This window comes from Microtus oregoni, unplaced genomic scaffold (assembly GCF_018167655.1).
Source record: "Microtus oregoni isolate MIOR12 unplaced genomic scaffold, Mior012 000010F_ref0000083, whole genome shotgun sequence".
Lineage (NCBI taxonomy): Eukaryota > Metazoa > Chordata > Mammalia > Rodentia > Cricetidae > Microtus > Microtus oregoni.
In genome coordinates this window covers 3,270,562-3,297,134 of record NW_024543069.1, presented here as the reverse complement: position 1 = coordinate 3,297,134, position 26,573 = coordinate 3,270,562, and the positions used below count along the sequence as shown (strand labels likewise).

The window sequence follows — 26,573 nt, the reverse complement described above, 5'->3', positions numbered from 1 at the left end:
GAGTGATTGCTATTGTTTTGCATCTCTGTGGGGCGAGCGCCATTTATTAGGGACTCCTCAACCCTGAGCAGTTACTGTCCAGCCTGTTTTCTAGGCACGGCTGGAGACGTGTGCTATGCTGTGTAACTGTTGAAAGCAGACCCCAGCAGCTTACCCCCGTTCTGAGCACACTGGCCTCACCTGCCTTGAGCAGACTTAACAATAGGGGTCAGAAGGCGCTCTGCAAGGTGACTTCGGCTGGGGACATAAAACATTTTCTGAAATTGGTTCAGAATGCTTTACCCTCTGAGAATATTCGGTATTCCCCAAAACTGGATGTGAAAATCCACAGACACCAATCCTAAGAGTATAGCAACACTTTCAGTAATTGCTGATTTTGATTAGAAAGACATGTTTGGAGCTTAGAAGTAATAACTGAGGGGCAAGAAAAAAATCAGGATACTCTTTGGAGCACTACTTATATTAAACACACTTGTCGGGGGGAAGGTTCCAAGTTGTTCGTCATTGCTGCGTTATACAGAAAAAGGAGAGAGAGAGAGAGAGAGAGAGAGAGAGAAACTTGGGAGAAAATAACAGCCCTCTCGAGGAAAAACTGTAAAGTCACAGAGCTGGAAAAGACTTTAAAGAAATTCAGCTCCAAACTATCATTTCATTTGAAGTTACAGCAGTAATGAATGCACTGTTACCACTAAAGCAGGATGAAAACACCGACTCTAGAGTGTATTTAAGCTCCATGTTATGAACACTTGGTGTGTTTGGTAAACATTTTAAAAAGCACCGGTGTGTGTGTGTGTGTGTGTGTGTGTGTGCTGCCGTTGGAGCCCAGCAACTGAACATTTGTCTAGCATTGCCTGAAGCCATCGTTGCCATGCCCAACAACACACAACACCGTCTGATGAAGAAGAATATCAACAAAGGTAAGGACATTTAAGAATTACATAGTGGTGTGTGTGTGTGTTTGTGTGTGTGTGAGATGAGATATGTGTTTGGTGTGTGTGTGTATGTATGGTGTGGGTGTATCTAATGTTTGTGTGTGTGGTGTGTATGTGTGTGTGGTGTGTGTGTGATGAAATGTGTGTCTCGTGTGTGTGTATAAGTTTGTGTGTTTGGTGTGTGTATTTGGTGTGTGTGTGGTATATGTGTGTGGTGTGTGTATGTGATGTGTATTTGGTGTATGTGTGTGTGGTGTCTGTGTGATGAAATGTGTGTGTAGTGTGTGTGTGTGGCATGTGTATTTGGTATATGTGTGTTTATGGTGTGCATGTGTCTCACAATATGTATCTTCTTGTGGCTCAAACCCCTTTAGAAGCCCCTGCTGCGTTTCCACGTGAGTGCGGGCTGTGCAGATGAATGGATTCCCTGTGTGTTCATTAGTGAATTCCTCACCTCTCGGGCCAGTGACCTCCATTGAGGAGATTTCATGGCCCATTATGTAACACTTCCATTTGTTTCCACAGTCGGGATTTATTTCTCTCCACAATATAACCAGAACCCCATTTTCCAGCTGCTGGGCCAAATGCTTTGCTTTCGAAGTCATCTTTGTTTTTCACTGTTTACTTTTGGCCTCCCACAGGTCACCGGCGACCAAGTCTCCACTGTACCTAGGCTCACACCCACAGCTTCATAGCTACGACTGCTTTATTTCCACAGAATTCCTCTTGCTCTCTAAACAGAGTGCTATCTTTTGTGCTGATATTTTTTTCTAGCAACATTTTTACAAATATGAAACTTAGGAGAATGCATTGAAATCACATAACTTCATCTTGATCCTGTGATTTCCAGCTGGAACGGATCTTTTGGGAAACTGTCGGCCGGATGCAAAGCCAGTGCTGGGATAAATTCCACCCTCTGTGCCATGAAAACGCGCGGGTCTGTGAGAGGACAGCGCACACCGGAGTGGGGGGTGGGGTGAGGGGTGGGGGGTGCAGCCAGGCGGTCCACACCCTGTGGGGGAGGGCTAGCAGGCTGGGTGCTTCCATTCATTTACAGTGACTGCTGCAGCAAATTATCACGCTTGCAGTGACCTCAGACAGTGCAGCTTAGCTGTCTGCTCTGTAGGTATGGCCAAGGAAAGCCGCGGTCAAAGCCTTGGCAGGCTGCACTCTTCGGGAAGCTCTGTGGAAAATGCTAGCTCCTCATTTTGCCAGTTTGCAGAAGCTGCAGGATTCCTGAGCTCCTGGCCCCTGCATCCCAGCTTCTGTTTTTCTTGTTCCATCTCCTTCTTGAGTTTTGATTCTTCCACTGGTGTGACTACACTGGGCCCTGATCATTCCCTGACCTAATCACACCTGTGTATTGCCTTTGCATAGGGCAATGAATTCATGTACACAGTCCAGGGTCTGAGGGTGGACGTCCTAGGGGAGGGCAGTTCCTTCCTACCGCAAGGGTTCACAAGGATGCGCCTGGGATTAAGGGACGTGAGGCAAAGATGAGCCAACCTTTCCTTCGCTTTGCAGTGGGACTTTGCTGCGGGTGACACTCTTGCAGAAGGGCTGAGTCATAGAATCTTTCACTCAGGACACCTGCAAAATCGAAAGGCTGGCAGCTGTGGGTGTTCTCGGAAGCCACATGCAACTCTGCCTCCTCTCCTTCCCCCCACCCAGAGCCCCCCACATTCCCCGCTTTGGGCTGCCCAACACGCATGCTCAGAAATGCACCATGGCTTCTGCTGTGGCTCCTCCCCAGCATTTATCATTCGTCTGCGCCCAGGAAAGTCTTTTGAATTTGAGGCTTTAAAGAATTTCTTCGCTGTTATACCTCAGTTAGAGACAAGGCCTTGAAAAGAAGTGAATGGAGACCACAGGTGAGCAGGGCAAACAGGAATGAGAAGAGGCTGGGACTCTTAGGGAAGATCTGAAGATAAACCACACAGCGGCAATGTGGAAGTTGCACTAACACAGCAAGCAGACGCCCATGACTAAAAGGGGGGACATTCGGACCTTTGCAGCACAGGAAGCTGCGTCTCAAATTCCTGCCAATGCCGTCCGGTTTTCTGTCCATCTCTGGAGCTCAGCCTGATGGCTAAAACACTCCAGCTCAAGGTGGCCAGCGTGGGGCTCGTTGGCTGTGGGAACCGGGCTTGCTTCCGGGAAGACTGTAGTATTCATTGAGAGGGTCTTGTCAAAGCCTCTGGTATTCCACTCTCCTGTCCCCTTTTCTTCCACTGAGAAATGAACAGTCATGGGAAATAAGAGTTAGCCTGCACGAGAGGAGAGGAGGAACACCAAATCTGGGGAACTTCAGCTCTCCTCCCTCCAGGGATTTTAGTCTTCTCTGGGAGTCTTTGGGTAGAACCCTGAGGGCTCCAGAGCCCTATGACTTGAAGTTTGTGGCTTCTCAAAGCACACGTTCTTTCCTCAAAATTATCTTTTAAAATATTTATTTATTTTTAATTCATTTTGCATTCCAACCAAGGTTCTTTCTCCTACCCCTCCTTCCCCAGCCCATTCTCATAAACTCCTCCCAGGTCAGGGCTCCATGGAGAGCTGACACAGTTTGACACCTTAATTTGGGGTAGAATCAAGGCTCTCCTCTCTACATTAAGTCTGATATGGCATCCCCTCCTAGGGAACAGGCTCTAACAAGCTAGCTCCTGCACCAGGGATAGTTCCTGGTCCTGCTGCCAGGGGACCTCAGGTAGCCCAAACTTCACAACTGACCCCTGCATCCAGAGGGCCTAGTTTAGACCCATGGAGGCTCCACAACCGTCCACCCAGAGATGAGTTTCCATGAACTTGGTTCAGCTGTCTCTGTAGGTTTCTCCATCACTATCTTGATTTGTACCCCCTCCTCCCTCTCTTTGACAGGATTCCAGGAGTTGGGCCAAGTGCTTGGGTGTTGCTCTCTGCATCTGGTTCCATCAATTACTGGAGGAATGCTCTAGCTTCCCTGGCGCTGTGGATTTGTCTGGTTATCCTTTGCTTTGTGTCTTCTATCCACGTGTGAGTGAGTATATATCGTGTTTGTCTTTCTGAGTCTGTGTGACCTCACTCAGGGTGTTTTTTTTCTTACTTCCACCCATTTGCCTGCAAATTTGATGATGTCATTGTTTTTTTTTTCAGCTGAGTAATACTCCAGTGTGTAAATGTGCCACATTTTCCTTATTCATTCTTTGGTTGAGGAGCATCTAGGTTATTTCCAGGTCCTGGCTATTACGAATAATACTGCTAAGAATATTGCTGAGCAAATATTCGTATAATTATACTATGATTGAATATCCTTTGGTTATATGCCCAAGAGTGATATCGCTGGGTCTTAGGTAGATTGATTGTCAATTTTCTGAGAAACCGCTGTACTGATTTCAAGAATGGCTGTACAAGTTTGCACTCCTACCAGCAGTGGAGGAGTATTCCCCTGCCTCCACAACTTCTCCAGCATAAGCTGTCCTCAGAATTTTTGATCTTAGCCATTCATTCTGACAGGTGTAAGATGGTATCTCAGAGTCCTTTTGATTTGCATTTTGATGATTAAGGATGTTGAGCAATTTCTTAAATTTCTCCCAGTCATTGGAGTCTCTTCTGTTGAGAATTCTGTTTAGCTCTCTAACCCATATTTTAGTTGAATTATTGGTATTTTTATGTCTAGTTTCTGGAGATTTTTACGTATTTTGAAGACTGTCTTCCGTCCGATATGGCATTGGTAAAAATCTTTTCCCATTCTGTAGGCTGTTGTTTTGTCTTATTGACCATGTCCTTTGCCTTACAGAAACTTCTCAGCTGCAGGAGGTTCCATTTACTGTTTGTGTCTGTGCTACTGGGGTTCTGTTTAGGAAGTGGTCTCCTGTGCCAACGTGTTCAAGGTTACTTCCCATTTTCTCTTATTTCAGGTGCAATGTAACTGCCTTTATGTCGAGATCTTTGATTCACATGGACTTGAATTTTGTGCAAGATGATAAATATGAATCTATTTACATTCTTCTACATGTTGGCATCTGTTTATGCCAGTATCATTTGTTAAAGATGTTTTCCTTTTCCCATTGTACCTTTTTGGCTTCTTTGTCAAAAGTCAGGTGTTCATATGTACAAGATTGTGTTGTCCTTCCTGAAGGAAAACAAGATGAACTCACTCAGCTTTGCCTCCCTCTCTACACTGGACTTACAGTAACCAGGGTGGAAACACACAGATCCGCGTGATCTGACCACGCAGAAGTCTTCCTTCCCAACCGCTGCATGGGAGCGTTCCTCCTAGATAGAATCTGTGCGCAGTGCGTCCCCATCTGTGTTTGTTCATCGACAACCGTGCTTGGGTCCAGCAGGATTTATTTATTTCTCAGAGAACTGCGCCTAGTGCCTTGATCAAATAGGATTCATGTGTGCGTGTCGTTCTGAGCAGACACGCTGGGCAGGATGTGGCGCTTTTCCCTTAACTGCTTTGATTCAATGGGATCCAGGCATTTTCCAACTGAACAGCTGTGGCTTGGGAAGAATCCAGGTGTTTTTCGCAGTGAATATTTGTGGGATTGGCAGGTTTGGGGTATTTCCTTTGCTTTCTTTTGCCTGAAATCATTATAATGTACTATCTATATCCTCCCTCCCTCTCTCTCTCTCTCTCTCTCTCTCTCTCTCTCTTTCTCTCTGTCTCTGTGTGTGTGCGCGCATGTGTGTGTATGTGTGTGTTTGTATTTCAATGAACCTTCTTTTGTCCCAAGAGTGGATCAACTACTATAACTTTATACAATCAATACCTAGAAAAAAAAATGAAATGCTGTTTGTCATTTTCATTTGCCGGGGATGCCTTTTATTTAGTTTACCAGAAAGGTGTGAGTATTCTAAAATCCCTTCATGTAAAAGCAACTACATTATCTTTCTACATGGAATAATCACCTGCTCGGAAGGTGTGGGCTGATTGAACAGAGGGCCAGGTGTCATGCCTGTTCTGACATCTGCTTGTGAAGAACCTGTTCTGGCTGACTTTGATTTCTCCTTGAAGAAGGAAGTTAGCCTTGTGAGCTTTGGCAATGCGTAGACCCTGTTAGAAAAGGGCGTGTGGTTTTGGTTTTCACATCTTACCCGACGTATAGGAAAATTGGAAAGAGTTCAGAGAACAGAAACTGAATGATTAAAGGGTTTGGGAAGTAGGGAGGTGGATTATTACATCTAAAGAAAGGCTGTAGGGAGAGAGGAAGACAAGGAGTGTGCCAACAAAGGAGTCGGGGAAGCCAATTCTCGGTGCCTAGACGGTTGAGCATGTTTGGTGCCTGGTGGAGGGATATGGAGAAGGTGGTCAGTTCGAACAATTATGGGGGAGGAAGAGAAGAAAATTATAAGTAGGGAAGGGTGGGAGGGGAAAAAAGAACAAGGAGCTAGTTCTTTAACCAGGGGCTCTTTCTCACACACTTATAATACAGTCCTCCAATGCAGAGATAACTACAGTCTAGATGCTACTTGCTTCTGATGGGGTTACATCCTGAGAAACCAACTGTTTATCAAAAAGGCTACAAAATGAAATTCCTCCCAGCTAAATCTATTCATAACACCTAGGCTATAGCTGGATAAAATTGTTGATCACAGAATCTGTTTCATTATAAAGTGTTCATTGATTGCGAATGTTTATTTAATCAGTGGAAGCATCTAAGTTTCAAACTAGTGAACCAATCTGAAAGGTTGACCACATCACATCATTATCAAACATATGTGTGCCCCAAAATATGACAATGCAATCCATTGTAGAGTAGAGCTTGCTTGCTCTTATGACCATGTGACTGACTGTATATCACCAGCCCTGGAAAAATACAATCCAAACTAGAAATATAGTATCACTTTTGTACTGTAATAAAGAAATTAGAAACCAAAACATCACTTGCTAGGGGACAGCTCTGAATGGAACTTACATTTTAGCTCCACTAGATTTGAAAATACGAGTCAATGTAGCATGCATTTAATAAGAGGACAGAGTTCCACCCAACATTCTAACAAAATGTTGGAAATTTCTTGATGTATTTTTTCTATATTCCCAATGAATCAGATGAAAAAATGCATTAATTCCTAAAACACACATGCTATGGAGAATTCATTCCATTGAGTTGAAAATTGGAATAAATAAGTATGTGTAGAACAAAAAGAAAAGAAAAATGATCATGTATTTTGATGGTCTAGAATGTAAGTATGGAGACAGACTTGATTGCCTACAAAATTTTTATTATACATGTTATGACCCTAATTTCACATGTCTCTTTAAAGTTATATGTGTGCATATATTCGTGTGTGTTCACACATATGCGCATGTGGAGATGTGTGTACATGTGTTAAGGTGGGTACCAGGTGTTAGTGTCTTTCTCAACCATTACTCATCTTATTTTTCTCTTTGTTTTTTTTTTTTTTGTTAACATCCAAAATGTATACGGAGAGACAGGTATCACAAGTTTCACATAAAGGAGAAACTTCAATAAATGATACTATATAGCTACTTTTTATATGAAGACTTGGAACTGGATCACAAAAATTTGATCAAGATTGATTAATAGCACAAAAGTAAATATCAGCACTTTAAAAAATACTTAAAAGGGAATGTTAAATAATACATTTGTAACTAGCATTAGAGTTTTAAACAAAGAACAACTTACTAAAAATAAATTGTGGCTAAACTTTTTCTCCCACAAACAAAGGAGGAGTGTTCCTGGTGATCCACGTCTTTGCCAGCGTGACCTGTCGGTTGTGTTATATTGATCTTAGACATTCTGACAAGTGCAAAATGGATTCTCAAAGGAATTTTGATTTGCAGTTCCCTGATGGATAAGGATATTGAACATTTCTTTTAAGCGTTTCTAGTCATTTGCGATTCCTCTATTAAGAATTCTCCATTCAGAACTGTACGCCATTTTCAATCCTTTTATTTGGTTTTCTTGATAACCAGCTGCTTGATTTTTTTATACATTTTTGAATAATAGACCTCTAAGGGATGTGGAGTTGATAAAATCTTTTCTCATTCTGTAGACTGCTGCTTTGTTCTATTGATGGTGTCCTTTCCTGACAGAAGTTTTGCAGTTTCAGAAGGTCTCATTTATTAATTTGTTGATCTTAATGATGTGCTGTTGGTGTTCTGTTCAGAAAGTCTTTTCCTGTGTTCACAAGGTCAAGGTTATTCCCAACTTTGTCTTCTTTTTTTTTTATTACTTAAAAAAAATACCAATCCAAATTCCCACTCCCTTCCCTCCTCCAACTCCTTTCACACTCCCTCCACACACCTCCCACTCCCTCCACACACCCTCCCACTCCATCCCACTCCATCCTAAGAGAGAGCAATGCACCCTGCCCTGTGGAAAGTCCAAAGCCCTCCATACTATATCTAGGTTGAGCAAGGTTTACATCCAAGGAGAATAGGGTCCCAAGAAGCCAATACATGCAGTAGAGACAAATCCCAGTATCACTATCAGTGGTCCCTCAGTCAGCCCCAACTATCAACTACATTCAGAGGGACTAATTTGTTCCTATGCTCATTCACTCCCAGTCCTGATGGAATTGGTGAGCTCCCATTAGCTCACGCACACTGTATCAGTGGGTGAACCCCTCATAGTCTTGACTTCCTTGTTCATACTCTCACTCCTTCCAGTCTTCAACTGGACCTTGGGAACTCAGTCCAGTGCTCTGATGTGGGTCTCTGTCTCTGATTTCATCTGTTGTTGGACGAAGGTTCTATGGTGATATTTAAGACAATCATCAGTCTGACTACAGGGCAAGGCCAGTTCAGGTCACCTCTCCTCTATTGCTTAGGGTCTTAGCTGGGGTCATCCTTGTGGATGCCTGGGAATTTCTCTAGAGCCAGGTTTTTTGCTAATCCCAAAATGGCTCCCTCAATAAAGATATCTCTTTCCTTGCTCTCATATCTGTCCTTCCTCTACCTCGACTATCCTATTCCCTCAAGTTCTCCTCAACCTTCCTCTTATCCCCTTCCTTCTACCCCTGTCCCCATGCTCCCAAATTTTGTCTGACGATCTTGTCTGTTTCCAATTTCTAGGTGGGTCTATATGTTTTTCTTTGGGGTTCACCTATTACTTAGCTTCTCTAGGATCGTGACCTATAGGCTCAATGTCCTTTGTTTATGGCTAGTATCCACTTATGAGGGGCCCCTGGTTTTTCTCCCATGTGGAGGTCCTAGGGAGTGGGGAGTCCAGCTGTCTGGCCACAGGGCCACTGCTGACTCATCTCTTAGGTCCACTCAGTATTGGAGCAGGCTGTGTAGCCGTGAACCGGCGGATTTGGGGGCAGGGTGGGTCGAAGGATAGCCCACTGAGTGCTTAAAGCATCTGCTGCCAGTGTGTGCATGGGTATAGGGTCCTCCCCTGGAGCATAGCAACCTCCCTAAGGGCCACACCCCTACGGAAAATGGGTTCTTCCTTCCCTGGTAGCTATCAGCTACCAGTGCTCATCAGTTGGGGGCAGAGCCCTGAGAGCCCTTCTTCCAGCAGGTTGGAGTTTTAGGTGGCTGGATCTTATACAAGTTTTGTGCTATGGGACGGCTATGTCTGGAAAGAACAGATCTGCAGCTGTATTCTGAAACCTCTGGCTCTTACAACCCTTCTGTCTCCTCTGTAACGATCCCTGAGTCTCGCGGTGGGGGGGGGGTGAGTGTGTCCATCAGGGTGTCTCATGGAATCTGGGATGCAAGGCTTAGCATGCGTGAGTGGCCAGCAAACACCTCTTGTCTCTACATCTCTAGTGTTGCACTACAGCATCACTGTGCCAGATTTTCATAGGACCTCTGAGATCTGAACTCGGTTCTTTATCCATCCATGGGAAGCCTGTTGTAATCTGAGCCATCACTCAGCCCCAGGACCCTGGTTTTAAAAATATAAGAACACAAAATGTATGTATATTAAATGCCGAATATAATATTAACTACAAAGTAATTTCTATGTCTTAAAAATACTCTGCATTAGCCTTGATTCTCCAGAACTTATTTCATCTACCTAAATATCTTTATATCTCTGTTTGTCTATCTACCTATCAGATTTCTATTTTCTACCTATCAAGTATCTATCATGTATCTATCATTTAGCTATCAATTATCCATATATCAATCAATCAATCACCTAGCTATCAAATATCTATCTTAAATACTACTTGTTTGTTTTAAGTACTTGGCTGTCTTGACTATGAAACTTGGCAAGTCTGACACCTGCATACAAGCACTGTAGCATGAATGTGGAATATTTCTCAGAAGTTCTTGGGGAAGGCTTCTTTCCCATTATGATTGATTTGGAGGTGGTAGAGCTTTATAGCAGGTAAAATTTAGTGGTGCAGACCCTTCACCTCATTAAGGCTGCGCTCTTGACAGAGACTCTTGTACTCCAGATACTTCTTTCTTTGCTTCTCTTCTTGACCGTGTTCTGGGAAATTTCTCTCTGCTGTATACTCGGTACATGAAGTACTACCTCACCCACAGTGACAGGACCATGGGAGATGGCCCGAAACACCAAAAAATATAAACTAAAAAAAAACATGTTTCTTTAGATAAGGTGATTATGTCATTCATTTTATTATAGTGAGAGAGAGTTGACCAACATAGACAGTTTGGCATCCTGGAAACTGTCAGGATTGTTATCCTACAGTCTTAAGACAGAATACTGTTTCCCCCTTTGTTTGAAAGGCCTTCAAGTGATTGGATGATGTTCACCAACCACCCCATTACTGACAGGAGGCTCCTTGACCTTCATGACCCGATTATAATGTTGATAGCATGCCTGATAACTTCACAGCAATAGTTAGACTGCAATATGACTGAACGGTAGGGCACTATGGTCTAGTCAACCTGGCCCATCTCAAGCTCCGAGTTGGCTGATGGTAATCATAGTTTCAGTGCTGGTGGGCTCCCTGATGCTGTGATCCTCAGAGGCTCTGCCCCGGGGGACGATGTTGGGAACCCTCCACGTCTCTCAAGCCCTAAGACCTTGCCTTTAACTTCCTTTTCTGAATAGCTTATGTCCATTGATTTCACCCCTAAGCAATCACTTTCTGTGTCCACTCTGTGCCCCCTTCACACCCACAGACATGCTGTCTGTCCCAGTAACTCTTTTTGCACTTTGCCCAACTTGTTCTCAGACTCACTGTATCTCTGTAGGGCTGCCCTTGAGAATTCAGAAGACGGTGCACTTAAAGGAACTACCAAGATAAATAACCAGCAGAGGTCTCAGCAAATGACCATGAACCAGAGACCAGAGCTGTCTTTAGGGACCACTGGGTTTAGGGACCACGACACTACTCACTGCTATGTGACTTAGGTCACATCCCTGGCAGTCAGTGTCCCTGGGCATCAATTTTCACACCTGTAAGACAGGGCTAACCATTTTAATTCTTGTCTTAAAGGGTTGACACGAAATGTTCTGAATTTTGCTTTGAGCACTTTGTAACTATTTATTCCATTTAACTATCACAACACCAAGAACCGTCTACAGCATATGAGGAAGTGGTTTTCAAGATGGCCATCCTATTCTACTGAGACCATATAGCATCTGGTGAGGATAAGCCCCTGGCCCCTTGAGCTGTGATAGTTTCTGCTCGTGACTGTGAGAATTTTACATCCTCTTCCTTTAGGCACTCTGGGGGCTGAGCAGTGAGAGCGGAGATTACAGTTTACTCTTAAGACATTTCCTCTGGCAGTAGCAGGGGATGCTTCCTGTTTGTAATCCACCTGAACATTTCTTCCAAAGTTCCTGGCTTCCTTGCTCCCACTCAAGAAAAGGAAACAGAAACTTAACAAAACTTAACTTGCCTTACTTAATAGATCCGAGTGAGGGTTAACCACTTCCAAAGGCAAAGGGGCTTGCCAGCCACAACCTGATTCGTCCCTTGACGGCCGTGACATAGGCTAGTCTCTTGGAGGGCTTTGGGACCAAGTGAAACAGACCCAAAAGCTGTTTTCAGAAGTTCTCTTCCTTTAGAAAACCGGACTTTCAGCCTAGAAATCTGCTCAGAACATTCAGGGAAGGGTACTGGGGCATGGTCAGGAAAGCTGATATTGCCTGTGCGTGCTTCAGTCATAAAACCGAGGACCAGCCCACAGGAAAGCAGACGCCTGAAGGCCCTATTCTCCATTCGTCTCTGAAACGAACCTCTGTTTCAGCGCCACATACAGAAAAAGATCCTGCTTTGTCTTTTAGTCGCCAGTAAATACTGGATGACAATATAGTTTATAGGTGAGCTGAAAATGTTCAAAGTGGTGGGGCCCAGGGAGCTTGGTAGGATGAACAAAACCGAGGCAAAGCAGGGGTTCACCACAGTGAAGGGGCTCAGGGCCAATTAGGTTTCAGAGCTCCGTTTTAAAAGTTCCTTCTTTTATCTGGCTATCCAGCCACTTAGTGAAGAGCGACCTTCAAAAGCGACCAGACACTACCAGACCAGGTGGTGTTCCAGCCTGTGAAGAGGATTGGACTGGAGTGATGGAACCCACAGATGAACCAAACAAGCTGCTCCTGGTCACCCAAAGGTATTCTGAATGAAATACGACATGAGGATCTAGGTTTCCCCGGCAGGGGGCAGTAGAGGGAGGGTGCTCAGGCAGAAGCCCCCTCCCTCAGTTAGCAGCTGAATTGAGACCTGAAAGAGGAAAAGCGTCCTCTGCAGGGCAGGGGGAGATCTACAGGAAAGTTCCGACCACTCAAAGGAGAGCAAGGTAGGCAATTTAAGAAGGAGCATGAAACAGTCTGAGTGTACGGGAGAGGATAGCTTGCAGCTTCTGAACAGGGCTTAACATGGCTTGAGTTGGCTTTAGAAACTCAGTTTGAACGCTTGGTGTGGAGCCACTTAAACAATGACCAGGGGAAGGTCCCCTGCATCAGGTGGGAAAGAAGTCTCCAAAGTCTCAAGCTGGATGCTTACGGGCACTTCATCGATAGAAAGGAGGCAAAATTTTAGATAGAATACTATCTCTATTTACATGCAATGCATCTACTGAGCAGAAAATGCTTTTCTTAGTATTTTGTCAGAGGTACAGGGTGGTGTGGCTACCGATTAGCAATGATAGGCCTAGGCCACTGAATTTAGAAAAGGCGCCTTCACTGGGGTTACTGGGGAACAGTGTGCTGGCCCTTTGGCTCTCCCTCTACCACGGAACAGTATCTAGGAAATTAATTCATCCTTCTGGCCGAAATGCAAAACTGCAGAAACCTCCCGCTACATACGGCCTGGCCATTCTCAAGAGGGCAGACTTGTTCGGTGGAGCATACTTTATTAGAGGCCGTTTATCAGTTTCTACCGATAATTATGGATAACTGGAGGGAAACGGAGACTTTGCAGACGGAGGGGGATTGTCTTCGGGTTCAGCCCCAAGCTACTTTGGAGGCGATCTCAGCAGCATAGCCTCCCAACGTTCTTCCCTTAGCGGTGGCGGTAGAGCTTAGGCGCTGCTGGTGCTTAAGCCATGCGGTCCGCCTGCCCGTAAATCACCATCATAAAATACGCGGGGAGGTATGATGGCGCTGGATGTCGAAAATGTTGGCAAGCCCCATCCACTGTCGTCATCGCCGGTGGCAGAAGGGAGTGACAAGAGGCCACACGTCGCGGCATAATAAAGCGTGCTTTGCACCATGTGTGTCACAGATTTTTGGGTTTTCTGGAAGGTTTATTTATTTATTTATTTATTTATTTATCTATTTATTTATTTTTCCTTTCTTTCCAAGTTCCGCCTTCTTTGCAGTCAAACTGGCCCCAGCTGTGCACTGGCCGTTTACTCCGTCTGTCCTTCTGTTGGGGACCACGTTCTCTCGCCAGAGAGTACAATTTTCGCTCCCCAAAGAGATCATCATAAGCCCTACCTTCTTCGATTGGCCCCAGCCAAAGGCAGGCCCGCTGGAGGGGCTGTCTGGAGGACAGAGGGGGAGCGGGCGGGCAGGCTGCTGGCCTGGCCCCCAACCCGGTACACTTCGCACGCCAGGCCTGGCCAGACAACCCGTCCGCGCCTCCTCCATCAGCACCACAGTCCTGGGCTGAGTGTCCATCCTGCCGGCTCTTTTTCAGTTCTGCTACAGAACAGAGATTAGCAGGTTGGAATTCGCCCTGGTGCCAGCCGCGTCATGCAACGGGGAGGGGACTGAGGAGTAGGAGGCTGGGTCGGAAGGGGCGCTGCGCAGTCCCCAGTGCCTGGGGATGCCGGAATGGGAGGGGGGCGGAGCGGGTGGAAGCCTCGGCCCCCCTTAGCAGCCTGCTGCTGGAGCCGCGCCTCCCATCGTTCCTCCCACCCTGCGCCCTTCTCGGCATCCCCGCCCTTACTCCACCCCCTTCCCGGCCGGATCCCCTTCCTCCCTGTGTGAGCGCTTTAAATAATTTCCTCTTTTTTGGCAAAAGAAATAATGCACCTGACTTTACCAGGGGGAAACAGTCAGTCGAGCAGAACAAGGAGCAGATGTAAAAAGAACAGAAGAAGAGAGAAAAAGCTATGGGACTTGCTTAAAGACATCCAGGAGATGGAGAGGTGGCCGCGGCGGCAGAGGCAGCAAGAGCAGCTCCCGCCTGCATGAGCTGCGGGCAGAGGGCGTCTGCACCAGTTGCAGATGTCAACCTGGGAACTCCTGGCTTCTTTGGTTTGTTTGCCAAACAAAGTCTTTTCTCATCTTACTCAGATACTGAAGAGACTCCTGGACTGTTCTGCGATCCCGCCACAAGCTGGCAGCTATCTGGAACCTTCCTAAAGAGCCGGGGAAGAAATGAGCCCCGCTGGGCGGAGGATGGGCGAAGGGCATCAGCCAGCGGGGTCACCCGGTGGGCGGCCCTGCGGCTCCGGGACACCGCGCTCCCTGCTCCGGTTCTTCGTGCACGCCTGGCTGTGGGCTGCCTCGGGCTTGTCGGCCCAGGTGTTCAACCTCAGTCTCTCTGTGGACGAGGGGCTGCCTCCCGACACGCTGGTAGGTGACATTCGTGCGGGGTTGCCAGTGGAGCAGCAGCAGGAAGGGAACGGCTTCTTTCTGTCGGAGGATTCGGATGACTCCCCGCTGCTGGACGACTTCCACGTGCACCCGGACACCGGCATCATCCGCACCGCTCGGCGTCTGGACCGCGAGCGGCGGGACCACTACAGCTTCGTGGCGGCCACACTGTGGGGCGAGGTGGTGCAGGTGGAAATCCGCGTCAACGACGTGAACGACCACTCGCCCCACTTTCCCCGCGACTCCCTGCAGCTAGAAGTGTCGGAACTCAGCCCCCCAGGAACCGTTTTCCGGCTGCCAGGTGCTCAGGACCCGGATGCAGGGCTGTTTAGCATCCAGGGTTACACCTTGCTGCAAATGTCTGACCTGCCCCAGGACCCCGCAGGACCCTTCTTCCAGTTGCGCTACGGGGCGCAGGGGCCACCTGCATCGCCGCCTCAGCCCGTGCCCTCATCACCCTTGGAGCCCTTAGACTTGGTGCTGCTGAGGCGCTTGGACCGAGAGGAGGTGGCAGCGCACGAGCTTCAGATTGAAGCTTGGGACGGGGGCAGTCCTCGGCGCACGGGCCGCCTGCACGTGCGGCTGCGTGTGCTCGATGAGAACGACAACCCGCCAGTTTTCGAGCAGGGAGAGTACCGCGCCGCAGTACGTGAGGACGCCCAGCCGGGCGCCGAGGTGTGTCGCGTGCGTGCCACTGACCGCGATTTGGGGCCCAATGGCTTGGTGCGCTACAGCATCCGGGAGCGGCAAGCGTCGTTGGCGGGCGCAGCTGGAGGGCCACGGGGCGATCCCGGCTATTTCTCGGTGGAGGAACTGAGCGGCATAGTGCGGGTGCAGAAACCTTTAGATCGCGAGGCGCAGGCCTGGCACCAGCTGGTGGTCCAGGCGCGCGATGGGGGCGCAGAGCCAGAGGTAGCCACCGTGCGCGTGTCCATTGACGTGCTGGACGTGAATGACAATCCGCCCGCTATCCACCTGCTCTTTCTTACCGAGGGAGGCACGGCCCGCGTCTCTGAGGGCGCCCGGCCAGGAGACTATGTGGCTCGAGTCTCGGTGTCTGACGCAGATGGTGGCCCAGAGAAAGAAGAGGAAGTTGCAGGGGTGCTTGGTGCACGCTTTGGGGCAGGTAGTATCAAGTTGTCCTTGGAGGGTGGGAACGGAGCCTTCGCACTGCAGCCAGGAGGCCCTCCTGGAGTATTTTTTCTTTGCATCAAGAGCCTCTTGGACAGGGAAAGCCAAGATCTATATGAGTTACGACTAGTGGCCACGGATGCAGGGTCCCCACCATTGAGCACAGAGGAGACGCTGCTGCTCTGGGTCTCGGACCTTAATGACCAGCCGCCTGTGTTCAGCCAGGAACATTACTGGGCCTCGGTATCCGAGGCCGCGGTCCCAGGAACCTCGGTGGTTTGGGTCAGCGCTTTGGATGCCGACCAGGCTGGCACCAATTACGCGAGGCTGCGGTATACGCTGGTGCAACTCTCGAACCCCTGCGACTCTGAGGCTCTGTCACCCAAGGCAGAGTGTGTTCCATCCTTCAGCATTAACCCGGATAACGGTTTGATCAGCACACTCCGAGTTCTAGACCGGGAGGTCCAAGAGGCAGTGGAACTAAGGGTGGTGGCCCAGGACCTGGGAGAACCGCCCCTGTCTGCCACCTGCCTGGTGAGCATTGCTGTGGACGACGTGAATGACAACGAGCCTGTGTTCCGATGGCAGGTGTATAATGTCACCCTTGCTGAGCATGCCCCCATTGGACATTGCTTTCTGCAGGTGAGTGTTATCAGGTCACTGGGCCCAGGGCACAGCCTGGAATGGAGGGTGAGGTCATAAGTCTGACTGGGGAAAATGTGACATGGGGGTTGTGTCCTGGTTCCAGAAACAAGATTACCTGCTATAGACCGACCCTCCAGGGAGAGGCAAACATATTATCTCATCCCCAGAGCTTTTTGTAAGGTCTTGACCCTGTGACCTCTAAAGTCCTTTCTCCATCCCGGGGAGACTTTTTCATGGATCTTCCTTCTGGGAGTCCAGTTTCATCCATGCTGGAAAGCCTCCAAATCCACTTGCGAGGGACCACCCATTGTCCCGAAGCAGATTATGAGGCTAGAGTCAACGGCTTACACTTTTGAGACCTTTACATGGTGTCTCAGGAGTCAGGGTTGTCTTCACGTTTTCAAACAGTGAATGACCTTTGAGCTATCCCTCCAAAGACCCCTTACAGAGTTTCCCACCTTCTTTAGGAGTTTGCCAGGGTCACTGAGGACCTGGCGTCATTGTAACCATCATGTTTGTGGGCTGAGATGCTCCAGAGGACTTCGCCTCTGGAGGAGCAGAGAACCACCACATCCATCATGGTTACCCCAGGTCCCGCCCTGTGCTGCTGTTTGACTTTGGAGTGTTTTCTAGAGTTCTTGGGATCTCTTCTGCACTGCCAGAACGCTGTGTCCTGCGCCTCAGGCTGTCCCTCCTTATAGCTTCTAGTCTATTACCTGGTGTGAGATGTGCAAATTTCCAAGACTTAGTTACTCCAGGACCACTGGAGGAGATGAAGAGGGTAAAGCTGACTGACCGCTGGATCAGGCTTCAGTTAGCACGGAGTCTAGTAGATGGCCGACCTCTGTTATGTACGCCCTGCTTTTCCGTTAGGAGGCCCGAGCTTTAGCTTTTATGAAGGATGCACCCGATAACCTTTAGATAAGGGATGTGCTTTTCTACGGTAAAAAATGCATTTTGTGATTGTACCTTTTCGGCTTTGGAGCTAGCAGTCACCCTCATCCGTTCTCCAGCTGCCAGCTTCTGGACACGTGGGTCCTGACCATACCGGGGGTCCTAGGACAGATTGTGGGGGCTGTAAAAAGTGTGACAACAGTAAAAGGTTCCTAAATCCCCGAGACCAAAATTTAAATCAAAATGAAGCTTAAACAGAGTTAGAGGGGTTCCTGTGATGTGTCACGTGATTTCACTACAGACTCGCTTCTGAACACGCGGCCTGTGCACCTGGCATTGCGTATGTCTGCGGCTCACCTAGCGCCCAGGTGAGCATTTCCAGGCTGACCTGGGCACAGACTGGGAGTCTTGTTTGGACTGCAGTGTTTATTTTTATTTTTATTGATATTTTGCTATATATAGCAATATAAATTTATTTATATATTGTACATAATTTATAATTACATATGTGTGCATAGTAGATATTTATATACTATATATGTATTTGTATATAATATTTTTGCTCAAGAAAGGTTCAGGGTCTGCTGTAACCATAGCTGGCTTTTGAACTGACGATGTAAGCCTCCAGTTCCCAAGCAGTGGCCCTGCAGGCTTGCATCACTGACATTCTCGGCTCTTATAAACATAATGGTCTAACAGTAGAAAATGACACTTTTAACACTTCCCCACTGTTTTTCCTCAATATGTAGACAACAAATATGGTATATGGTAGGATTGTTTTTGTGTGAGAATGTTTGCTTTTAAGAACTACTGTCTGCTTTCCGTAAAAGCTGTTCAATGAATTTTGACTTAGACGATCGGCTGTATAATTATTTCCAATAATTTCTGACACGGTCCTAAATATACACCTGCAGTTTTGTACTGCATATTTGTGTGAAGCCATGTTCTCAACATCAGTGATGACAACATCGAAATATGGGCAGTTCTGAAGAACACTGAAGGTATTCTATACCGTGCAGTATCAAACATTCAGCCAAGAGCTATGTGAAATCCATTGCATTTAGCATGCAAATTTGGCTTTGTTTCTACCAAACAATTACCTTAAAATAAATTTATTCATGATTTATCATCAACAGATGTTTAATTTACATATCTATTTTACAAACGTAGAGGCCTGGGATAATATAAAGATGTCACACATCGTGTAAGTTGTGATCAGCAGCTCTGAGTTCTTCAAAGGTGGCTTAAACAGCAGTTACTACTCCCTGCTGAAACAGGAGGGTCCATAAGTGTCAAAGTCTTTCATCTCTTAACCAGAGCCTGATGTCATATGGGCTAGAAGCCATTGTCTTCTTGAAATGGAGAAAGCCATGAGAGTCCCATGTATTAGTTCCACCATTATCAAGAGGTCAGTCATGTAGACTTAGGAATACTGAAGAAGAGGCTGTGATCCGGAGGAGACCATAGATGCCCAGTGTCCAAAGGCAGTGCAATCAGATTTTAACAATGAAGTCACGACAGGGAAAGGTTGGACAGGGTGATTACCAGCCAAAACTTCTGCCTGGGAGGCCTGATGATCTTGGCAGGATATAATAAAACATAGCTTTGTGTGAAGAAGAAATGGTTCATTGTGACTCTTTTGATTAGAAACCATCTATAGAATTGTTTTCAAAACCATGAAAAGCTCCTGCCACCAAGGATGAAACTATCCCCTTGGGTCCCCATGTGTGCTGGACCCCCTTATGGTGGCTCATCTGGCTCAAGCTGCATCCCTGAGAACCCCAGCTACCCAGCTTCCCAGCGCTCCTAGAGATGGTATGGAATTGTGCTCATTAGACCTTCTGGAGGTTCCGGGCATCCGTCTGCTTATTGAACAGTTGTGGAGACCCTCTACCGCTTGGCTTCGGTGGCTTCCCCTTAGCGGTTATGTGAACTTTGCTAAACTTGTAGCTGTGGCTGTCCCCTAGATTTCAGGGTGGTATCTTTCTCTGTTCTTATTCTCCCCTTCTTTCTTGTCCTCTCTCTTTCCCTCACCCCACTCTCTTTCCATGATTCCCTTTTAGCTTTTAAACATAGAGTCTCATTGCCTAGCCCGGAACATGCTAGCCTTCTGCCTTAGTCTTTCACGTAGTGAGATTAAAAATGAGTCAAAATAACCCTTTCTCTCTCTAAGTTGCTTCTCTTGAGTGTTTTGTTATAGTAAAGAAAACCGTTAGCGGCAGCTCTATGGATACCTTCATTCTCTCTCCCTACCTACTCCTTATGGAAAGCCTCTTCCGGACAATTACCCAGAGTTCCTTTGAGTCTCTTGGTGCTGCCTTGGTCTAGACTAGGGCTTCTCAAACTTCCCCTTGGTAACTCCTTTGTTCTGATATATCCCTGGCATATAGGTATAGAACATAAGTATACACATTAAACATCTACTGATAATAAATCATAAAATTAATACATGTATATAATTCCCAGTTATTAAAGAGAAAACAAATTTGTGTAATAAGGAGATAAATGTGTTTGTTCAATTTTATATAAAGAATTCACTCTTGGCTGCATATTTAGTATTCCAGTATGTAGAACATATTCAGTATTTTTCAGAACTGATCTGCAGTTTGGTTTTATAATCCCTACTGCTGAGAATGCCGCATAGTCTAAATAATGTAGTACAAGATGGCAGAAGTATGTTTGGGGCAAGTTCAGAAATTCCTGGAAATTCTGTCTTAATCTCAAGCCAAAATCCACTGAATGATTTTTTTATATAATAAAAGTCAAGCCAGCAACTCAGACTGCAATTTTTTAAAAATCAAACATTCTAACACAGAGCAAAGCCATTTGTTCATGCTAAGGAATGACGGGAGAAACATATTGAGAGCCTTTGTTTTCTGTAATTAAAACCTTATGCTTCTGGAAGCGTAGACAAACTTTGCATGGGCAGGCAAAGTCCCGCTGGCGCACGATAGTCTGGAATCTGAACTGAGGTGTTGCGGGCGGCGTTTCTAGGTGTCGCCTGGCATCTTGGCAGGTGTGGTGCGGAGCGCACGTGCTGCGTGTTTGGGACCGAGGCTGCATTGAAGCTGCGCTCTGCCACACGGGCGATTCTGCCACAGGCTCCGTGGATTCTTATGTGTGGGGCATTTAGAAACCTTTTACTTTTTTTTTAAACCAAACGTTTTGTGACCCCTATATTGAATAATATGACAGCGTGGGATTATGATACACAATTTCAAAAGCTGTGGTTTTGGCAGAGCCGGATTAACTCCCGATATCCGGCTGCTGTCCTCATATAATTCAGGTGTCTTACTTGAGAGTTCTTTTATTCTCAGATTACTGCCCCAAAAGGTAACTTCAGCCTCCAAAACGACGCCCCTCTGCTGTGATGTGAATTACACACATAGCCTCTAACAGTCAGACTCGAAAACAGTCTGAACCGCAGCTCTCAAGCCTGCATGGTGCAAACGTGAGACAAGACTATTCCTGCAAAGCCCCTCAAGAACCAGGAGGATTCGTCCTCGTGGTGCCTATATCCCTCACGGCCGGACGATCCTCTCCCACGGTGCGACATTCTGCCTGCCAAACCAAGTTTCTCCATGGTCTTCTCTTTCACATCCAGTGGGTTCTTCAACCTGGTGACCTCATTTAACCCTGGAGCGTTCTGGACGAGTGCTCACCTGCTTCCTCTTTTTCTGGATGCCACTGCCCACCCCACGGGCTTTTCTCTCCCTGCCTTTCTTCTTGCCTCTTTCTTACCCATTTCTCTTTCTACCACCTCACAGTCAGGATGGCAGAGCCTTCTGAAGCTTCTGTCTTCCTATTGCCTCTCTGTTCTTTTCTATACTTACTCCCTTCTTCAACATTCTCAGAAGCCCCTTTCCCCATCTAAAGGCTCAACCTCTCTTATAAACTTCAGATTAATGCTTTAATTTGTTTTATTATTTTGATCGGGTGGGAGCGCGTTTCCGCTGCACGTATTTGGCATCTCAAACGTAACATTTCCCAGTTTAAATGCACGGCCCCTCCTCCTGCTTCTTCAGTCGTCTTCCTTACTTCCTTTAGAACTCATGTTTGCTCCAGTCACCTGTGTCAATAGTTGAGTAAAAAGGAAAGAAAGATTTGAAGCAATCATTCCTCACTATCCCCTATGAAATAACACAGTATCCTCTAATTGCCCCTCTACACCTATGGGCTCCCATATGAAACTCTTGTTTTGTTACTGTACTTTCTCAATAGAGGCATCATTCACTTGGAATGTCAGTGTATCCATGTTTGCTGTGAGCTGGAGTTTGTCATGCAATGCCTTGGAGAAGATTAGAAGGATGAAGAGCAATGTTGCGTCAATATATTGGGGGAGACGCTTGTTTCTATATTACAAATCAGAGCTGTGTACACCTCATAGTCTTGCAGAAGAAAGGGGAGCCTTGACGGGACCATTAAAGATGAGTTCCGCCACCTGGGGAGACATGGGCAAATGGGCAGACTGGAGGGCTGCTGTGCTCCACGGCTAGAATAAGACAAAGCTGTTGCTATTTTACTTCTAATTCACGGCATCTTTGGGAGTTGCTTCCTTTTGACTAACCACAGCCTTTAGCGTGTGTGTTAGGTCTCTCTCTCTCTCTGTTAGCTTTGCTTCAGCGGTACTCTGCATCTGAACACAGCCGAGGGGTTTGCAGGACTGGAGGGGAGGCTGCTCCCTTGCTTTGCAAGTGTCAAGGGCTGAGCAGCGATCATGGCTGGGCTTATTAATGAATGAACAAAAGTGACCATGAGCGCCTTGTACCGAGACGCCAAGCCAACTTTGGAAACCAAAGACTTTCCTGGGGAAGAAGATGTTTTCTAGCGTCTCAGTGCCACTTTGATTTTCTCCAGGTCTGACAACCACCGTTGCAAGACCTTCAGAATTTCTTACATGTGTGTTTTCCTTTTACCTGCTGCTGTAACCCTGGCTCTGACACCCCCATCCCCTCCTTGTCTACTGGTAAGCTTGCAGAGATATCTACTTAGTGGCTCCTTGTTCTGTGGCCTCTTTCCTTAACGCCTCTCTGTTCTTTGTCCAACTGTGTGTGTGTGTGTGTGTGTGTGTGTGTGTGTGCGCGCGCGCGTGCATGCGTGTATCCATGTGTGTGTGTGTGTTACAGTTGCTCCCCTGGATAAGTAAACACAATGGATTCTATGGACCTCGATAGAATCCCCTTCACTGGTGTTGGAGCCACCTGCACTTTGTAAAGTTCTTATCTCACGAGCTAGAGAAGTGTACTGAAGCCATACAGCCAGCAAGGAGCTGCAGCAAGGGTGGTGCATAGCCCAGGCTCTCCCTTTTTTCCGAGTGTGTTTAATTGACACGTGTATCAGTTTTATCGTTTATTCCATCCCTACGGTGTCATTGGTTCTTTGGGATTCATGACCTGCTTCACGCTGCCTTTCCCATACCTTTTGTCTCCCTCACCTTGGTGGTCACACACTCTCAGTGGTCTTCCCGTATTTGCTGAGTGTCCACCACCTTTCATGTTCCTATTTCTATTCCCCTCATGGGTCTGTGCTATGTGGGATTACGTGAATCCAGCCTACCCACTCACATGCACAGGAAACAAGTGTTTCCATGGCAACCACGTGTCCTTATGTTCAAACTGTGTCTAGGTCACCGACTAACTATCATCTCTGATTGTCTGGCCTATATAGCTAAGTATCCTAGTTACCCGCGTGGTGATTTTGGATGAAGTCTGTCACTGTAGAGGTGGCTTTGAGATCTCACAGATGCTCAACATATTGCCCAGTGTCTCAGACGACTTCCTGTTTCCTGTAAGATGTAGGATTCTCAGCTCCTTCTCCAGCACCACGTCTGCCTGCAGGCTGCCAAGTCCCTATAGGATGATAACGGGCTGAACCTCTGAACTGTAAGCCAGGCCAAATAAATGTTTTCCTTTGTAAGAGTCACTGTGGTCATGGTGTCTCTTCACAGCAATAGAAACCCTAATGAAGACAGCCATTATCAATCTCTGCTAACTTTTCTGGCTGCAGTGTCTATCCACAGGATGTTGCAGTTCTGTTTAACACATTGATATAAAGGTAGAGAGGAATGGATGTTTTCTGGTAGAAAGTGACGTATTTGGGAACTTGGAGGTGGCACAGCAATTCAGAGGCCTTCTACGATGACAGGCATACATTTACTGACAGCGGTGGTGGGTTCTTCCCCCCTGTGGCTGAAGGCCTTTGTGTATGTGTGTAAAAATGTATGGTGCCTTCTTAGGGACAGCCATCTCCACCGAGAGTCACTCAGGAAGGCTTTGGAAAATTATGATCGGTCAGATTGCCTTCCTCGGAGAATTGAAATCGGACAATAAATTAACTTCATTAACAACTAAACACCAGACTTCTAATGGGGCCCTCGCCTCATAAATTAAGAATGAGGGGTGGTAGAAGTAATTTATGTTTTCATAGCACGTTAGGGAAATTAGCTAGAGTGTATACACAAATACATAAATATATGCATGCATTTTTTCCAAATGTCAGGTTATTTGAAGCTTTCTGAGTCTAAACCTTGATGTCAAAGGTTTAGGTGTTTGAAAAGCAGGTCAGGTGTGCGTGGTCACACACATGAGGATATCCAGCCGGGGTCTGGAGAGGAGCCGGCTTCTGGCAGGCAAGTCATGGGAAGTAAATTTTTTTTTTTAAAGAAAATTGATGACTTTTAACTAGCCTACCTAAAACGAGTTTCACTATGGAATTTTCATATATATGCACATTTATGTAAATACATATAATATTGAATTTTGCCTATATTTGGCCCCCATTAACCTCCTGTATTCCTGTCTCTACACTTCTATAGGTTTCTGCATGCTATGTATGTGCATATACGTGATAGATTTCACATAGGAGAAAAATATGGTATTTAATATTTTGCCTCATCCCCTTTATTATTACTGCTTCCTCCTTTAGGCTCTTCCCCCTTCCCTCAGAGAGGCCCTTCTACTATATATTTTAATATATCTATATATGTAGGTAGCTATCTATCTATCTATCTAGTATTTAAATCTAGAGTTCACAAATGAGAGAATTTGTATTCGTCTTTCTCAGTCTGACTTACTTCATTTAACATGATGACCATTGCTTCTCTCTCTTTTCCTGCAAATGATATGATTTCACCTTTCTTTATGGCTGTGCTGTGTATGGTCACATCTACTCATCTGTTCTTACAGTCTGAGCTTGCTTCATGTCTTGGCTATTGTGAACAGTAGGGAAATTAACACGGATGTGCAGATACCTTTGTGGCATGCTGGCTTAGGTTCCTTCTAGGATAGACCCAGAGAGGGAGTAGTAGCTTACATGACAGTTCTGGCTTTTGATTCTAGCAGAGTTGCTGTAGGAATCCATAGTGCTACACCAGCTGACATTCCTACCAGCAGTGGCTGAAGGTTCTTCTTTTGCCACACCCTTGCCAGTATTTGCTATTTCCACGGTGACAGCCATTCTGAATGGGAAGGGATGGAAGCTAAAAGTGGTTTTGTTCTCATTTCCCCATGCCTAAGGATAATGCTCATTTCCTCCAATGTTGGTTGACCATTTGCCGTTCTTTTAAAAACAGTCTGCTCCATTACATTTGGTATGTGGGTTTATTCTTGTCAACTGGTCTGGTCTTGTGCTAGCACCACGCTGATGCTGTAGCTCTTAGTGTATTTTGGGATGAGCCACTGTCCAGCCTGGTCCTTCCTGTTACATTGGTCTGTCTCTTCTTAGCTTCTATGGGCAGTGTTTGCATTTTTTGAGGTCAGTGAAGCGTGTTAGGATCTGCATGGTGATTGTGTTGAATCTGTAGGTCACATTATTGCTTTTGGGGTTCTAAAGTTTTCACCAGAGGTCTTTCTTCTACAAATGGGATTTTTTTTCTTAATTTTCTTACTTGGGGAGTTTGTAACTGATATTTAGGAAAGCTACTGAGTTTTTAGTGTTGACTTTGGATCCTGCTACTTTATTTAAAGTTTATCAGATCTAAGAGGAAAAATGAGAAACAAAATAATGGAAAATGCATAAACAAAATTACATAGCCGCAGGAAGGGAAACAAAAAAGAAAAACATAAAAAAAATGCCCTTTCCAAAGAAAAAGAGGAGGAAGAGGAGGAGGAAAAGAGGAGGAGGAGGAGGAAGAAGAGGAGGAGGAGGAGGAGGAGGAGGAGGAGGAGGAGAAAGAGGTAAAGGGGAAGCAGTCAGAAGAGGAGGAGAAAAAGGAACCACAGGGAGAAAGCAGTGATTCAGTGCTGGGTCTTTCCTCCTGGTCCTCTAAAACTGGCTGGGCCGGGGGAGGCATCGTGGGGTCATCTAGACTTGTAGATTCTTAGCTTTCCTGTGACTCCTACTGGCTCTGAGTCTGAATTAAACAAACTTTCACTGGCCCGCTCTCTTTACTCTTGTCTTCACATACCAGGGGCCTCTGAAGGCCGTTCTTAGTGCTGCAGTCTGGGACTGGTTAGGCCCTTCTACTGACCTGAATGGCCTCAGTTTGTTCACTATGGGATAGCTGGTAGTCTAGTCAGGGTCTAGTGAGTGTCAGGAAGGCAAACACAACACCTGTATCTGTACAGGTGCAAGACCTGTCACCTTACTTTCAAAGCCACTAAGCATTGGATGCCTTCTGAAGGCTCTACGGCTTCCAAAGGCTCTACAGCAGTGGACCATGGGCATCCAGAGGTTGATTTTCGGGCTGATCTCAAGCTCACTGCTGTCAGACTCCAAGGCTACTCTTAAACGATGAGCTCAGCTCCTGGCCACAGAGCATGGGTTACCTGACCCTAGACACACAGCGAGGGTTGGCTAATCTGCTGCCTTCACTCTTCAGCTTGCCAGTATCCCGCCTTCTCTCTTTCTGTGATTACCTGCGTAGCTGCTTCTGTCTCTTAGGCTTTGGCACGGTGACTTCAAGCTCCCTAACTTGTGATTGTCCCCTGTCCTTGGACTCCAAAGACAACTCAGTTTTAAACAGCAGGCTGTCTCCCAAGGTGACATCCAGCCACAACCGTTGGGGCCGTATAGATTGGACAGATGGAGTTCCGTTCACTGCTGACTCCTC

General features: G+C 46.5%; 1 protein-coding gene across 1 annotated transcript in view; it reads left to right on the top strand.

Annotated features, from left to right (window-relative positions):
* Positions 1-14,414: 14,414 nt before the first annotated feature.
* The window catches only part of Dchs2 (dachsous cadherin-related 2), a 192,174-nt gene continuing 180,015 nt past the window's right edge, over positions 14,415-26,573 (top strand). The window contains exon 1 of the mRNA XM_041658916.1: positions 14,415-16,627. Within this exon, the coding sequence (XP_041514850.1) occupies positions 14,636-16,627 (1,992 nt within the window). The 5' untranslated portion in view covers positions 14,415-14,635. The remainder of the gene's footprint in view (positions 16,628-26,573) is intronic.